Source organism: Narcine bancroftii, chromosome 8 (assembly GCF_036971445.1).
Source record: "Narcine bancroftii isolate sNarBan1 chromosome 8, sNarBan1.hap1, whole genome shotgun sequence".
Lineage (NCBI taxonomy): Eukaryota > Metazoa > Chordata > Chondrichthyes > Torpediniformes > Narcinidae > Narcine > Narcine bancroftii.
Window position 1 is genome coordinate 44,283,804 of NC_091476.1, and position 16,995 is coordinate 44,300,798.

Here is a 16,995-nt window from a genome sequence, read left to right on the forward strand (position 1 = left end):
TTTTGACTTTGTGGCAATATCCAGTATACTGTTTTATAAATTTTTTTCTACTAGTCTATGCACTTTTATTTTGGGTTATTTTGTTATCCGTTCATCTTCCCTTACTGTGATGTTACTTTCTTAAAGCTATCTTCCTGGTTTTAAAAGAACTTCTGTTTGAAACTGATCTTTTTTTCCCCACAAGCTTCTGTTGTTTATTCTTTTACCAGGCTTCTGTGCTCAGTAAGGAATATTTTGTGGTTTGACGTGTACTATACAAGAGCAGATCGTTGTGGATACTGTGCTTGCTTTTGCTCAAGTTTTAAACCAGAGGAACAGTGTTGTGCATTTCAAAAACACTTTAAAATAGGAAAATTATTTTAAGTGCTTTGTTATTTTGCATACGAATGTTTTAGGACTGGCGACCTAAATTGATCAGTATTCAATACTCAGGAAATTCCACGAATATTTGTACACCCCACTTACTGGTTGAAACGCAAGTGTCTGTTTCTTCATCGTGTTCATTCTCGACTACAACTGGACAATATTTTGTATCAGCTGACATGAACTTGTTTGTAGGCAAATCAGTGAAGCTGCAGTAATAATTTTGTTTTGATAACTGAATTTTTATTCTTTAAGTATATGGGCCACGAAAGGCATCCCCTTCCTTCGAACAGTTCAAATTACAGAAATTTGCCCTTGCAAAATTCACAAATCACTACTCAAAATTCTGAAATGTGGAATAAAATTTGCTCTTGCAGAACTTACTCAAGGGAAAAGGAAACGCAGTATTTCATCTCTCATTCTTGACACCTACATGACTTTGTTAGAAAGAAGTGGCAGTGTAGCAATTTTATACAATGTAACCCTGATAATGCAGGAGTGGTGTGTCTTTTTCTTCTCATTCACACCCCCCCCCCCCGCCCAATTTTGATTTTTAAAAAAATGTACTTTCCTGCTTCCTAGAGCATGAATGCTTTCACAATTGCTACATATCAGATCGTCAGCCTTAAAGAAAATGTACTCTTGATTATGAAACTTATTAAACAAAAATGGCTTCACTACTGGAGCTTCTGTAATGGCAGCTCTGCCGCTGGTGCAGACCTAGGAGAGTGGAGAGAAAACGCAGAGCTCTGTCTGTCTGAATGGTTCAACCGCATGGCCCTATTGCTGACAGCTCCATACAGGCTTTAAATGGCCTGTAAAAGGGACCAATGATGTTTAATTTAAAATCCTGCAACTGCAGAGGTGTGTGCCCAAGATGGCAGTGTCTGTGCTGGTAGCATACTACAAAGGGTTGCAGACTCTAGGGGAGTAGCAGACTGATCCAAGGCAGCAGAAATGGGGAGAACTCACCTTTGAGAAGAAGCAGAGGACCTGACCCGACGGAGCAGTGACCACAGCAGCAGATCAGCAAGGGGTTCACGGCTGAAGGACCCACAGCTGGCAACTGGTTCATGGGAGCTGACTCGGAACTAGGATTCGACTGAGTGCTGAGGGCAAAAAGGGCCTCAGGCGTTGAAGGCTTCCTATTCATATCAGAGGTTTGGATCTTGAGATTGGGTTGCAATAGCTCAAACTGTGGCTGCTGGAGGCAAATCCATGAACACTATTGCCCTTTTCACTCTGGCTAACCAGTCAATTGGCCATTTATGAAACCGGTTAAGGAAACAGTTTTTGCCTTTCACACTGGACCACTGTTAACTGGTTCTCTGTGTTCTTTCCCACTCATTACAAGGCATCCCCAGTGATGGGGGATTCTATCCTCCACTGATGCCATCTGAGTGACGCATCAAGCAGTGGTGGACCTGCCCTAAATCCTGACCAATTATTATGATCTTGTAGCAGTTGTTACTAGGGGAAGTGAAATGAGGAGACTACACACTAAGTCGCTTGCACGTCCAGTGGTTTATTTTTAAAAAGCCCATACTGCCCCTTATAAGGTGGCCCATAAGTCCCGCCCACACTCAACTGCAGAAGTGCGAGTGCATGTGTGAGGCCCATTTGATCGCAGAAGATGCACCTGGCGGCGCCATTTTGACACAGCTGCTCTGCTGCCGTGGTTGTAACAATGCGGAGCCAGTTCACCTCCGTGCCACAATCTTGTATTTAAACAAAATTAATCATGCCTAATCATACAATTAAGCATTATGTACAGCACAGTATGATCCCTTCACCCCCCCCCCCTATTGTTGTGCCGACCTATGTAAACCTTTCATATAAAAAAAATGATAAAATACCTTGGGAAAGTATAGCCACACAATTTATAAACACCGTGGGGAAAGTCCTTGCAGCAATAGTGCACAATTTATAAAAAAAAAAACTGTGGGGAAGAGCAATGGCAGACCTGGCATCCCAGAATTCCATACAGCAGGGCAAGTGCTCCATGCATGGAGCACTCGTGGAGGGGTTTCTCTGTGGCAGGAAATTCTGGGATGGCAAATCTGCCATCTCTCTCCTACTGCAACTTTCCCATGGTCCTTTTAGACATTTGTAAAGGTTTATACTTAATCTTTTGTTTTCTTTATGTTCCTGCACTCATGCAAAAACGTGATCAACTTGTCACTACTTTATCTAATGATACCCTATGTCCCTTTCACAAGGGATGATACTACCGACCCCAGCGTCTGATGATGCCTGCGTTCTGATTAAAGAGCTTTCACACTGGACACTTAATTGGTAGATTGACCGTCAAATACTGGGACAATGTGCCCTCTCTCTCTCTCACTCACTTGTTCTGTACTATTGCATGACAATAAAAGAACCTTGAATTAAAGGGTGATGCAACAACTGTATAAATTACTGCTTTTGTACATCAATTACCTTGCAGATTGTATTAAATTTCACTTTTTTTGCCATTCTACAATTTTCATGCCTGCAATGAATATTGTGCCACCACATTGATTTTAGAAACTTCAGATCTGAATATCAATATTTGTGGCACCTTCAGTAAAAAATTAACTTTGTCCTTGGAGAAATATGCTGATTTATTTAAAATATCAGTATGACATTGGTCATCTATTCTACAAGCATCATGTATAGATATAGCAGGAGGACCTTTGATCCTCTTGCCACCTTTGCAATTTAATAATATGGTCAGTCGCATCCCTAAATCCCTCAATAGAGGGAATATATAGGCCTTTAAATCCAGAATGGAAACAAAACGTCTGCAGATGCTGGAGAGCTGGAGCTTCATAGTGGTAGAAGAACTCAGTTGGTCAGACAGCACCTATGGAAAGCAATAGACAGTCAACTTTTTGGTACAAACCCCTTCATCAGGAATAGCAAGAACTGGGTAGATAGCTGATTTTAAAAAGGTGAGGGAAGGAATTAAATGCAGAAAATTTACATTCATTGCAGAATGTTTATTTCTGGATGTAAACTTGGCCATCTGTGCAAAATCTATATGGAGGAAAGCAGAGTTGTATTTAAAATTGAAAACTTGTTGCCTGATTAAAGTTGTCAACATAAAACAATACTTCTGTCTTTCTAAATTGCGATCTGCTGAATTTGCCTGGTCTTCTATTGTAATTTTTGCTTTAAAGCAGCTTCAGAATTTGTAATTTCTTGGAACTGCTATTTTTGAAGATCACTGGTCACTTATTATTCTGCTTCTCTTCTCAAATTTTTGAAAGTCTTTCTCTGCACAGTTCCTCTAAGTTACTGAGTACAGTGAATCTCTCAAAAGTTGGTACAACTCTATGGGATTGTAGTTTTGTTGTCCCTCTTTTGCTCATACTCTAGAATTTGTATTATTGTGCAAATTAATTTTCCCTTTAATCATAAGGGTTATTGCTCTATAGTATTATCTGTATCCACAGGTATCAGATTGATTTGATAATTTTATGCTCATTACTAAAAATGAGACTTGATTTCCATGTTGGTGATCTTTTTGTTCTGTAATGATTTCAAAAGTAGAAATACATAGATGCATCTGCTGAGATGACATTGAAAACTCTGATTTCATTGTTAATTCATTGCCAATACTTTCTTTAGTGGCAATACAGCAAAGATGATATTGATTCCTCCTGTGGCATGAAATCCCAATGCAGAAAGTCGTTTTAATGGAAGTATAGAGTGTGATTAACTTGTTTATGCAATTAATTTGTTGTTTTTTTCCATTGTGATGCTTTATAAGTAGTATGCTGGAAATTAAAGTGTGAGTGTTTATTAGAAAAGTTAAGTTTTTATAATCTGCATTTACCTGGTTTAGTAATTCTCTGTGTCATTGTAAAAGCTTCTGAGAGATTGGTTTGATGTCAACAGCTTTGAACGTATTTGTCTCTTTGCCTGTTTTTTATGGTTATGTATGGGGAATACAAGACATTAGGCCCTATCATACCAAGCCTCTGCTTGGAGGCCAACCACAAGTGCAGAGGGAAAAAAATATAAACTTGCCTTTCATGGAGCAGCCCTAAAAGATGGCTCTTGCGTCACATTCATGTTGAGCGGCGCTTCGTAGCACCCTCCGAAGTCGAAGGGGGCAAATTCTGCTGAATGATAAAGGATTGAACTTGCTACATCACAGAAGGCCATTTCCCCATCATATTTATGCCTGTTCCCAGCAGAGATAAACCATCACTCCTAATATATTGAGGTTTGAGGTAAAAGCAGCTTAAAGTAACCCATTAACCTGCCAGGAGATCTTTGGGATGTGATTTAGGAAGATGGAGGCAGAAAAAAAAAAAGCCATAAAGATGTGGGGAAAATGTGCAAACTCCACACAGACAGTATGCAAGCTTTGGATCTAATGCAGTTCCCTGGAACATTTCAAAATCCCGCTAACACCAGCCCTCTCCAGAAAAGAAGGATAAAAAGTGAAGAAAAAGCAAAGCCCCAGACACACAAATCACAACAAATAAAAAATAAAGGTGTGGAGAAAATGGCACCTAAGAAAGAAAAGCCGCTGGAAGAAAGGTGAAGGCCTTACCTGTACGGAAAAGCAGGGACCTGCCGTGAACAGAGGAGCCCACTCCCCGAGGTTAGTGGAGACCCTGCAGGGTCACGACCCACAAACTACAGGACTGCAAAAATGGCTCACAGAGCCAAACGGGTGCGCAACTGCGCTTGACAAGGACAACACCGATGGGAGGGGGGACCAGCTGTGGAGTGAAACTACACAGCATGAACAGCTGAGAGATGCCCGACACCAGGGCCCCCAGCTGGAAAATAAAGAAAGCAACGGGAACGGGAGTGGTGAGAATGAAAAAAGAAAACTAAAGACACAACAGATAACCAACCCAGAAGAAGAGGACCAACATCAAGGCACCATGGGGGATAAAAAAAATACCCAACAAACTGAGACAAGCAGCTCAACAAGAAAGTCAGAATAGACACAGATACAAGGAAGAGAAATAGAAGACGCAAACCCAAGAGCAGACACAGAAGAAGGAGGACACTAAGCTCTGCACAGAGGAATAGAAGGTAAAATGAATGGACAGTACATAGATACATCGAGTCCACGCTGCTGAAGATCCAGCTGCGCTGGGTGGGTCACGTCTCCAGAATGGAGGACCATCGCCTTCCCAAGATAGTGTTATATGGCGAGCTCTCCACTGGCCACCGTGACAGAGGTGCACCAAAGAAAAGGTACAAGGACTGCCTAAAGAAATCTCTTGGTGCCTGCCACATTGACCACCGCCAGTGGGCTGATATCGCCTCAAACCGTGCATCTTGGCGCCTCACAGTTTGGCGGGCAGCAACCTCCTTTGAAGAAGACCGCAGAGCCCACCTCACTGACAAAAGGCAAAGGAGGAAAAACCCAACACCCAACCCCAACCAACCAATTTTCCCCTGCAGCCGCTGCAACCGTGTCTGCCTGTCCCGCATTGGACTTGTCAGCCACAAACGAGCCTGCAGCTGACGTGGACTTTTACCCCCTCCATAAATCTTCGTCCGCGAAGCCAAGCCAAAGAGAAGAGACATAGATTTTTTTAAAAATTTCAAGAGCAAATGAAAGCATTAAAAGAATGGCTGACACTAGAATTTAGTGAAATGAAAAGTACAGAAGAAAAAGTGAGTAGAATAGAGCTGGTCATAACCGATGTAGGGAAAAGATTAGAAAATGTGGAAGAATGGCGGTAGATATGGAAGTGAACAACTTAAAAAGAAAATTGGAAGAAAGTGTTAAAAAAGTTAAAGAAACACAGGAGTTGTTAGCTCAGAAGATGGATATAATGGAAAACTATAGTAGGAGAAACAATATAAAGATAGTGGGCCTAAAGGAAGATGAAGGAGGCAAAGATATGAAAGAATTTATAAAAGAATGGATCCAAAAGTCCTGGGAATTCCAGAAATGCAGAAAGAAATGGAAGTAGAAAGGGCACACAGTATATTAACCCCAAAACCGCAGTCACAACAAAAACCAAGATCCGTTTTAGTAAAATTCCTGAGATACATGACAAGAGAAAATATATTGGAGAAGACAAAAAACCACTGGAATACAAAGGTCAAAATTTTTTTTTTAACCCAGACACGTGTTTTGAGCTCCTGAAGAAGAGGAAGGAGTTTAACGCAGCAAAATCGATCCTATGGAAGAAAGGCTATAAATTTATGTTAAGATATCCAGCGGTGCTTAAAATAGTTATCCTGGGGCAGCAAAACAGACTGTTCTCGGATCTGGAGAAAGCACAACAATTTGCAGAAAGCCTGCAAGACAGAAAGAGAGATGAAGAGATGTAACAAGAACAAAGAACAATGACAAACTACATATAAAGAAGTAAAAATAATGTATGTAAGAACTAAAGGAGGGAAGAAAGGGGAAATAAGGGAGAAGGGGGGGGGAAAAAGGGGGGGATAAATAAAAAAAACAATAAATAAATAAGACAAAGAAAAAGAAGAAATGAGGGGGAGCTTTGTTGTAATGTGAAGATAAGTCTTTTTTGGAGGGGGTTGGGTGGGAGGGAATAACAGTCACTGCGAAATCAGTTGACACTTGCGAACAGGTTCACAGTCCGAATGGAGAGGGGCGTTTTGGTTGCCCAGCAAGGGACAAGGGGTGACTCAGAGAGGGGGGGTGGTTAAGGGAATTTCAGATGAATACTTGGGGTTAAGGGAATTTTAGATGAACACTTGGGGTTGATGGAATTTTAGATGAACACTTGGGGTTGAGGGAATTTTAGATGAACACTTGGGGTTGAGGGAATTTTAGATGAACACTTGGGGTTGAGGGAATTTTAGATGAACACTTGGGGTTGAGGGAATTTTAGATGTGGGAATGGTTGAAATATTTTGCTTTAGAAGTGTTGTCATACAGTGTGTTCAAAAAAATAAAACTGAGAAATGGAAAGAGGGAAAAGGGGAAAGGTGTTGGTGAGGAAGTGGAAATGAGATGTAAACAAAGTATAAAATGGCCTTGTTGAACTATATGACTATAAATATTAACAGAATACATAACCAAATCAAAAGGAAGAGGCTATTAAATTTACTGAAAAAAGAAAATATTGATATAGCATTTGTGCAGGAAACGCATCTAACTGAAATGGAACGCAAGAAGTTAAAGAGAGACTGGGTAGGGCACGTAACGGCAGCATCGTATAACTCAAAAGCCAGAGATGCATTAGACAAACTCCAGAAAAAAAGAGCGGAACACATTTTTAATGTGTTGAGGAAGTTGTCTGTCTCTGTCTCTCTACATTTTTGTTTCCTAGAAATTGACCTCATTTACCTTTCTTTAAACTTACTCATTCATGGATTAAACACTGAATATACATCAGGCTTAGGCCACTCATCTCCTTAAGCCATATAATATGTTTTGATTGTTAATTCAACTTCATATTCCCATTGCTTGCTTTTACTTTTGCCCCTTTGCTTATCAACCATTTCTCTCCTTCACTGTCCTTTGTGGAAGAGTTCAAGAAAAATCAGTCCTCAGGAAAAAGGTTTCATTGTGTAATTTGGTGACCCCTTCACTTTTCAGGGGTAGCCCCTAGACCCACAGGAAAAAAAAATATTGTCTGTTTTCACCTTATCAGAACCTCCCAGGATATTCCTTTTTTCAATCCTCTCTCAGTTCAGTCTCCATTTCAAGTCCAGCCAATACAAGCGGAGTTTCACCACATTTTCTTAAGACTATCTGCCCATTACAAGGTCCAAGCTAGCAATATCATCATTTACTATTCTTCTTGCTGTTCCCTAGTGTCTGGTTTCTGTAACTTCATTCTAATCTTGTGTTCCATATTCAGTTTTTGTTTTAACTGTTAAATTTTGTAAGCATTACATTTATTCAGGTAAAATACTTTAACTTCTGGCTCTTAAATTACAGTTGCACATTTGATATTTTATGTTTGAGTACTTGAGTTTTTTGGAAGTAAGATACTGGTAGGACATGTACAGTAAATGGCAGATGGAGGGAATGTAGATGAACAGAGGGCTCTTGTGTCTGTCTTTCGTTCTCTGAAAATGGTAACATGGTAGGTAGCTGTGAAGAAGACATATTGCATGTTTTAAATAAGGGCATAGAGTATAAAAATGATCACTGTTTCATGTATAAAAGCCTGCAATGAGGGGGTTTAGTTACAAGGTGAAAATTCCTGATCATAGATCAGGAAAAGGGGCCCTCATTCTGCACTAATTATCAAACATCTACTATCACTAAGCCCACATTATTATCACAACGTGCCCATCAGCTACCTCCACATACAATCACTCAGGGCATACTGGGGCAATTCAACCTGCAAGCCTATGGATAGGGAGATGGTGAAATCAGAGCTCATCAGCTACAATTGGGGGACATTTAGACAGATTACTCAAATAGATAAGTTTTAGGAGGAGGTAGACAAGGCAAATGGGACAGTGTAGATGAACAGAAAAGGTAGAAGTGGACATTTGCTGAACAAATGTTTGCAAAATATAAATAAATTTGTTGCAACCAGTAAATATTTCAGATGTTGCAAAGGATTATTTGTTTCTGTTGAAATGAAGGCAAACTGCATATCAGAAATCTGTCAGTTATACATGCATGTAGTTGAATTTGATTTTAAAGTTTATTAGGTGTCTAATCAGTTGTACGACCATCTATTAATTAGTACTGTGCAAATCCATTTTCTTTTTCTACTCAACTAACATGGGTCTCTATTCTTTCTAAGTGTGCTGGTGAGGAAAAACGAGTTGACAGCCGCACGATTTATGTTGGGCATCATCAAATCCCTGGAGTAGAAACCTTTCTCCCTCAAAGTTTCTGTGACAATCGAATAGTTTCTTCAAAGGTAAGCTTGTATCTAACTTGGCTCAATGTCTTCTAATTATTGAGTGCTTAAGTCCAACACAAGTACACGATCCTTTATCTGGACTTCTCAAATCCAGAAAGCTCCATAATCCGGTAAGTGGGGAGAGAGGCAGCTGGTGGCTGGGTGGGGGGCTTGGGGGAGGCGGCCGGGCGACTGGAAGGGAGTGGGGGTAGATACGGCACCACAATTCGGGTGGACTTTCTGAAATCCAGAAAAATCCAAAATTTGAAACACACTGTCCCTCAAGGGTTCCGGATAAAGGATCGTGTACCTATAATAGCAGTAGGAAGTGAATATCTTAGAATAATTTAATCTAAATTCTTAAAATATCATTTGTTTTTGTATTTATTGTAAGATTTTTTTTTTTAATTGTCTAAATTTACTTCCCAGTCAGAAACTCAGCAGAAATAGAAGCTTGTGAATGATAGTTGTCCTGTTTGTTGAGGAAGAAGCAATGATCAAACCTTTCCTCTTCTATAGCTTAACTTGAAGAACTAATAAGATCATTTTTGTTTTGACGGCGTCAAACTGAATGAATCAGGATGCATGAATCCAAATGGTAGTTTGGCAGGAGCATGACAACAGCAAAAAAATTCAAAAGATGAAGCTAAATATTTTTGACATATCTAGGAAAGACTTAATTCGCATTACTTAGACTCCATACATCAATCATTTGCCAATGTGAAAAATGTACAAGGCTCTGCAGATTACTTTTGGAGGTTCTTTTTTAAAAAAGAAAATCTGCACATTTGGGGTGTCTATTCCTGGCCTCATACTGCCAAGTTGAGGCCACCCATAAATTGGAAGAATAATACTTTGTGTCTTGATATATAGCATCAATTTAGACTTCAATTTCTGTTATTTCCTCCCCCTGATCTTTTCCTTGTCCCGCTGTCTCCCTTCCTCTTATTCCTCACTTTCCCTCCATCCTATCCGAGAGAGATCTTTATTTGCCCATCACTTCTTGGCTTTCTCTTCTAAGCACTTATCTGTTGGCCTGTATTCCTCCCACCCCTCCCCCCTGATTTTTTTTTTTTGGCACTTGTAAAGAAAGGTTCAGGCCCAAAACATCAACTGAGTTTTACTTCCTATGGACCTGCTAAGTTTCTTCAGCAGATTTGTGAACTGGAATTAGTTTTAGACCTGTTCTGAGTCCATTCTTGCCACCCATCCACTTCTTCGTGTGACTAGCTAGTGTTACTTTCAATGTTTAATTGCTTTAAACTATAATAAACTTTGAATCATTTCATCATCAGACTTGGGAGCAGAATTAGGCCATTCACCCTATTGAGTCTACCATTCAAATGATACCTGATGTATTATTCCTTTCAACCCTGCCCCATTCTCCTTCCTTTTCCTCAACCTTTGACACCCGTGCTTATCAAGAAACTCTGTCTCTGCTTAGTAGCCTGAATACGCCTGATCTTGGAAGCGAAGCAGGGTCAGGCCTGGTCAGTACTTGGAGGGGAGACTGCTTAGGAACACCAGGTGCTGTAGGATTCTGTGAGGGCCACTGACAAAGTGGCAACTTTTTGTCTGCCTTACAGAAGATGAAAGTTGATGAATTTCATGTATGTTACATTCGAAATGTAGTATTATGTGTCAATAATGGAACCTTTAATCTTTACATCAGATGATGGCCTCCACAGCTGTATGTAACAGTAAATTCCACAGATTCACTATCCTCTCCTCATCTCTGATCTAGAGGGATATCCTTTTATTCTGAAGCTGTGCCCACTGGTCTTAGACTCTCCCACTACTGGAAACATCATCTTCATGTCCACTCCATTTGGCCCTTTCAATCATTACTGCTTCTGAAATTTGACTCTGTATGTTCAGTTAAATATGTACATATAAATGCTCATTATTTCTTTGATTAAGAAATTAAACTCTGACATTACCATTTTTATTCAGACAGTATCTAAAAATATTAAGATGTTAGTTTCTCCACTGGCTGGGAGAAAACATATATTTGTTTTGATTTGGCCCAGTTCATTTCCAGGGAACGTTAAAACTTATTTTGCCAGAGCAGCGGGAGTTATAATCCACCATTTTATTTATCCTTGCTCAATCCAAAACTAAATTCCAAATGTCTAATTCCTGATGTTGATTTTAATATGCTGGGTGTACTGGTTTGGGTGTTCTGAAGAAAGCTTATCAGTTTATATTACACAAGGGAAATTTTTTTCCCCTGTGTGAAAGGTATTTCTCTTTCTATGCAGGTTTTAATACAGATTTTGATTTAATACAGATTTTAAAGTGTACTTTGTGTTCAGGTCGCTTAGTAAATGCAAATGGCCATCACTTTAGTAGTCTGGGAGAAAGTTGCTCATTTGCAGCAGTCACTTGTTATGCCCTATTACATCTTTTACAATAAAATCTATGGAAAACCGGTTTTATAGCTTGCTTCAGCAAATGCACTCAAATGGACCTGATGTTTAGAGGTTGAATGTGCTCTCAATTTTCTTTTCAATTTCTGTTAAAAACAGTTAATAAAGTGGTGTGCATATCTGTTGTTTGTGTGTAGGGTATACTGTGTGTATGTGACTTATGGTCCAGAGATACGGTGTTTTATCAGGTAGTGTAGTGGTTTGTTTTATCAGGTAGTGTAGTGGTTAGCACAACGATGTTACAGTACCAGTACCCTGGATTGGGATCTGCTGTCTGTCAGAAGTTTATATATTTTGCTGTGACCTGTGTGGGTTTTCTCCAAGTACTCCAGTTTTCTCTCGCGTTCTAAAGATTTGCAGGCTTAGCAGTGGCAGATTAACCATTAGGCTGAATAGGCTGAAGCCTAGAGGCCTGAACAGTAAGGGGACTTGAGCCCCTAGGCTTCAGCCGACTCAGTAAACTTGTAGAAGCATAAATTTGACCCATTTTAACTGTGTCAGTTTATTAAAAGAATGTCCATTAATCCCAGGCAGACTATAGTGCCAGTGATTGGGACAGGGGGTTGAAATCCCATGCTGATTGCAACTGCTGGATGAAACTACATAAAATCAATGAGCTATGGCTGTGCTTGTGCCCAGACCCAGCCAGATTCCCCTTTCCCTGTAGCCACATTGTGTTCATCTGGTGCTGGCCAGGCAGGGGTGTAACTGGGAGTCGACTGCTCCACTCGCTTTTTCAGCCTGGCAACCTTTCGGAGTCAGGTTTAGGAGATCCAGTATAGGTCGAGGGAAGGGTTCAGATTGAACACCTCTGGGCAGCGGAACTTTGCTCAGCGTGATGTATCCATTGGGGAGCTCATACTCTGCCTGGTGTTTGTTCATGTCAAAGCCAAGATCCTTCTCGAAGTTGGCCAAGATGTAGCATAATTTCACGATGTGGAACTTGCTCTTAGTGAACCTGTGGTCCACCTTGATGAGTAGCTTCAGGAATTCGTTATTGAGGTTGGCGCCGCTGTTGTCACCCCTGGGCATAACTGATCACATGGGGCACCCTGAAGTCTTGGTTCATAGGCGCACTCTACCACACAGCTGGTGTTGTGGATTTGGAAGCAGAGTGAGATGGTAGGCAATGTGCATGGCGGGGGTGCTGAAAGTCTTGAATAGGATCTCTGCAATCTTCCCGGGCTGAGGGGAAGGTGGACCTCCATCATGGCGTGCTCCTCGGGAAACTTCTTCATGGCCCTGTGGAAGATGTGAGCCAAGAGAGCTTCTGCCCCGTCCTAGTCCAACGTGATGCTGTGCCTCACTGGGCTGACCAGCTTCAATGTGAGCTCCGGCGTGGCTAGGTCTTCACCCACTAAATTTTCTCAACGGTTGTTGCCTGATTTGATGCCCATCTGCATGGGTCTGCCCACCACCAAGGGGAGCAACTGGTGTAGTTCAGCCAGCCTTGCAGTAACCCATGCGCAGTCGATCATCACTGCCCTTATCTTCTTTATCACCCTGCCTGCCCATTTCCATGGACTTGCCGCTCTGTGACAGTTGGATTTCTGGGCTTTGGAGGGTAGATGGCAGGGTGCCCTCCTTCCTGGGTGTGTGTGCTGTTGGTTGGATCTCCATACTGTGTTCTTGTGTTGTCCAAACCTCTGGTAAGTCTATTTATCATACTTATTTAATGCATCTTAACATCACTTTATTCAAGAAAGGATCAGGCAGGGTGGGCAAGATCAGCCGAGGGGCCTGGGTGGTAGTTAATCGGCCACTGAGGCTTAGTAGTTAATTAGTCAAATGGGTGTAATTGGGCGGTATGGGCTCGTGCCAGGAATGGCCTGTTGATATGCTTCATCTCTAAACTAAAAATACAATTTCTGACTTTCATACCTTCATTGATCTTGCACTTGCTCATGCTGAATTTGATCTTACAATATTTTGATGCTATATGCAACTTTAGCTATGCCAAGTCAATGAGCAGAAATTGAATGATTTGCATTCCTTATGGAATTTGAAGTAATTTTTTTTTAAGTGCTCAGAACCAACATGTCCCTGATTATAATATAGTTCTTGGATATCTTCACTTTCAGATTATTTCCAGCATTTGTTTTTATTTTGGATTTCACTTTAGCAGTTTTCTGATTTGGTGTTAATTCTGACTGTAATTACTGTTACATAACTATTAAGATGTTTTAAACATAAAAATATGCATGTTTAAAAAAAAAAACTCCTACATTTGCGATACCTCACATGCCCTCCATCTCTTAAATGACTTTAAATTCTCTGAACTTGACTGCCTCATTTTTAGTATGGATTCCTTTACACCTCCATCCCCATACAGGTTTCAAAGCACTTTGTTTCTTTCTTGATAAGAGACCCAACCAGTCACCCTTCACCACCTCCTTCATCTGACTGGCAGAACTTGTTCTCACTCTTAATAACTTCTCTTTTGACATCCTACTTATAATCAAAGGAGTAGCCATAGGTACCTGCATATGTCCCAGCCATGCCTGCCTGTTTATGGGCTTTGTGGGGCAATCCATGCTGCAAGCCTCCTCAGACAAGGCCCCTCAACTCTTCCACTATATTGACTATATCAGGCTGCCTTGGGCAATCCATGCTGCAAGCCTCCTCAGACAAGGCCCCTCAACTATATCAGGCTGCCTTGTGATGAGCTCATCAACTTCATTCACTTTGCTGCCACTTTTCACCTCGATCTCCAATTCACCTGGTCCATCTCTGACAACTTCTCCCCTTGATCTCTCTCTCTCCATCTTGAGAGACTAACTTTCCATGGACATATTTTACAAACCCACCAACTCCTACAACAACCTCATCCATACTTTTTCACACCCAGTCCCTTAAAAGGATTCTATTCACCTTGCAATTTCTCTGTCACCACTGCATTGGTTCCCAAGATGAGGTCTTCCAGTCCAGATCATATGAAATGTCTGCCTTCTTCCAAAAACGATTAAACTTGTGTTTTCTGTTTTTCTTCACAGTACACATACTGGAATTTTATTCCAAAAAATTTGTTTGAACAGTTCAGAAGAATTGCAAATTTTTACTTTCTTATCATATTCCTCGTACAGGTAAGCTGAACAGTTGGACTCAAAAATCTTCAAATTAAGAACAGGGGATAGCCTGCTCTGCCATTTATGGGTGATCTGATTGTAATTTCAACTTCAGTTTCTTGTTTGTAGTACTGTATAATAGGAATCCCTGAACAATAATCTCTGCCTGAACTTCTGACTTAAAAACATTCAAAGATGATACTGTAGCAGCGGCTACACTGCTAACTGAAGGATCGCACAACCAGACGGGGTTGAGTTGGGTGAGCAAAAACATTTATTGCAGGCTGCCTGGCTAGTCTTGTATTCCCAGCCCAGACCTGGCTGAGAACCACGCTGGGGGGCCCCGACGTCACTGGGGTGTCACATTGGTCCCCCAGCACGGGCTTCTGAGCCTGGTGCCGAGGTTGGGAGGAAACTCCCGATGGCGCCATTTTGGCCGGCTGCCCCGCCGCATGCATGACGAGCATGGCCGGTTCACCTGCCTAATTGTATACTGCCACACAGGCCACCCCCCCCAGAACTGGCGCCAATGTCCTTTTTTGCTGGGTGGCCTCGCTTCTTGGGTTGGGCCACAACTACTGGTTCAGTGGGGTCGAGGTGGGCTGGCTTTAACCTGTCCACTGTAAACAGTTCCCTCTTACCATCGTTGTCCAGTGTGAAAGTGGATCCTGAGCGCTGGACAACTTTGTACGGACCTTTGTGTGGTCTTTGTAAAGGTGCTGTGGCCCCGCCTGAGAAAAACGTACTCTGCAGAGTACAGCTTGCTGGGGATGTAAGAGGCTCGTGTGCCATGTCTGGGCGGCAGTGGGGGTGTGAAGGAGTCCAACTGGGCCCAGAGGTGGGGAAGTAGACCATGCGGTGACTGCTGGGGGTTGTGAGGTGCATTGACAAACTCACCGGGTAGGGCTAACGGTGCATCATCGTCTGATGATGCCTGTAGGTCCTCTTTGGGTGTTGAGCAGATGCCCAGGAGCACCCAAGGGAGCTTGTCCACCCAGTCGGGGCCGATGAGGTGGGCCATAAGTGCCAACTTAAGGTGGCAGTGCAATTTCTCGACTAGCTCATTGGCCTGTGAGTGTGATGTAGCTCGATCCCCAGCCTGTTGGCAAGCTGTGCCCAGAGCGTGGAGATGAACTGGGTGGCCTGATCACTGGTGAGGTGGTTCAGGATGCCGAACCAGGCAATCCAACCGTTCAAAAGCGCTCGGGAGCAGGAGTCAGAGGAGGCATCTGGCATCAGGATTGCCTCGGGGCAACGAGTGGTGCGGTCTACCACTGAAAAGGTAGCGGTTACATCGGGGAAACAGGTAAGGGTCCGACGATGTCCACGTGTATGTGGCTGAACCGTTCCTGGATGTGTTCTAAATCTTGTACAGCACTCTGGTGTGCCTGTGTACCTTGGAAAGCTGACAATGGGTGCAAGTTCTGGCCCAGTCCGCAATCTGCTTCCGAAGCCTGTGCCAGAAGAAATGTTCTGCCACCATAGGACCGTGGACCTGATGGAAGGGTGAGAAAGGTCATGGATATGGTGGAAGACTTGCCTACAGCGCTGCTGGGGAACCACTGGTTGCGGGATGCCAGTGGAGACATCGCACAGAACAGTGCCCTCACCGTGAGGAGTCGGGAGGTCCTGGAATCGCAGGATTGCAGTCCTGAAGGCCCGTGTCTCCTCGTCGGACTTCTGGACCCTGGCGAGCTGGTCGAAGTCGAGGCTGGGTATGAAGAAGAGGTGATGCTGTTGGTGGGCTGACAAGGGATCTCTTGCCATAGCGAGCGCCTGAGTGAGGGGTTTGTGGTCGGTAAAAATGGTGAAAGGGGCCCCCCTCCAAGAAATAGCGGAAATGACGCACCACCAGGTAAATGCCCAGCAACTCACGATCGAAAGCACTATACTTGCGCTCTGGTGGACGAAGAATTCGGCTAAAGAATGCCAGTGATTTCCTGCTGCTCCAGGACGGCGCCAATGGCTGGGGAAGAGGCATCAATGGAGAGCGCCATATGCAGGTCGGTTTGTGGGTGGGCACAGCTTCGCCACTGAGCGAGGGCATCTTTCGTGGCTTTGAATGCCCTGCTGGCCTCTGGAGTCCAGGTGAGTGTCTTGTCTTTGGCTGCGATGAGGGCGAAGAGCAGCTGCATGATGTGCGTAGTGCCTGGAATGAAGTGGTTATAGAAATTGACCATACCCGCAAACTCCTGTAGCCCCTTGAGGTTGTCCTGGCGTGGGAACTCCCTGATTGCAGCGACCTTCGTAGTGGCAGGTGTGGCTCCTTCGGCTGTGATGGTATGGCCCAGGAACTGCATGGACTCTTTCCCGAGCTGGCACTTGGCCGGATTG

General features: G+C 42.7%; 1 protein-coding gene across 10 annotated transcripts in view; it reads left to right on the forward strand.

Annotated features, from left to right (window-relative positions):
- Positions 1–16,995, forward strand: part of LOC138740624 (phospholipid-transporting ATPase IG-like) — a 130,830-nt gene that overhangs the window by 19,403 nt on the left and 94,432 nt on the right. For all 10 annotated transcript variants that reach the window (XR_011343076.1, XR_011343077.1, XM_069893534.1 and 7 more), the window contains exons 2-3: positions 9,066–9,185; positions 14,590–14,679. Coding sequence is in view for 8 of the 10 variants with exons in the window: in XM_069893534.1 (XP_069749635.1) it covers positions 9,066–9,185; positions 14,590–14,679 (210 nt within the window). In the remaining 2 variants the exon portion in view is untranslated. The remainder of the gene's footprint in view (positions 1–9,065; positions 9,186–14,589; positions 14,680–16,995) is intronic.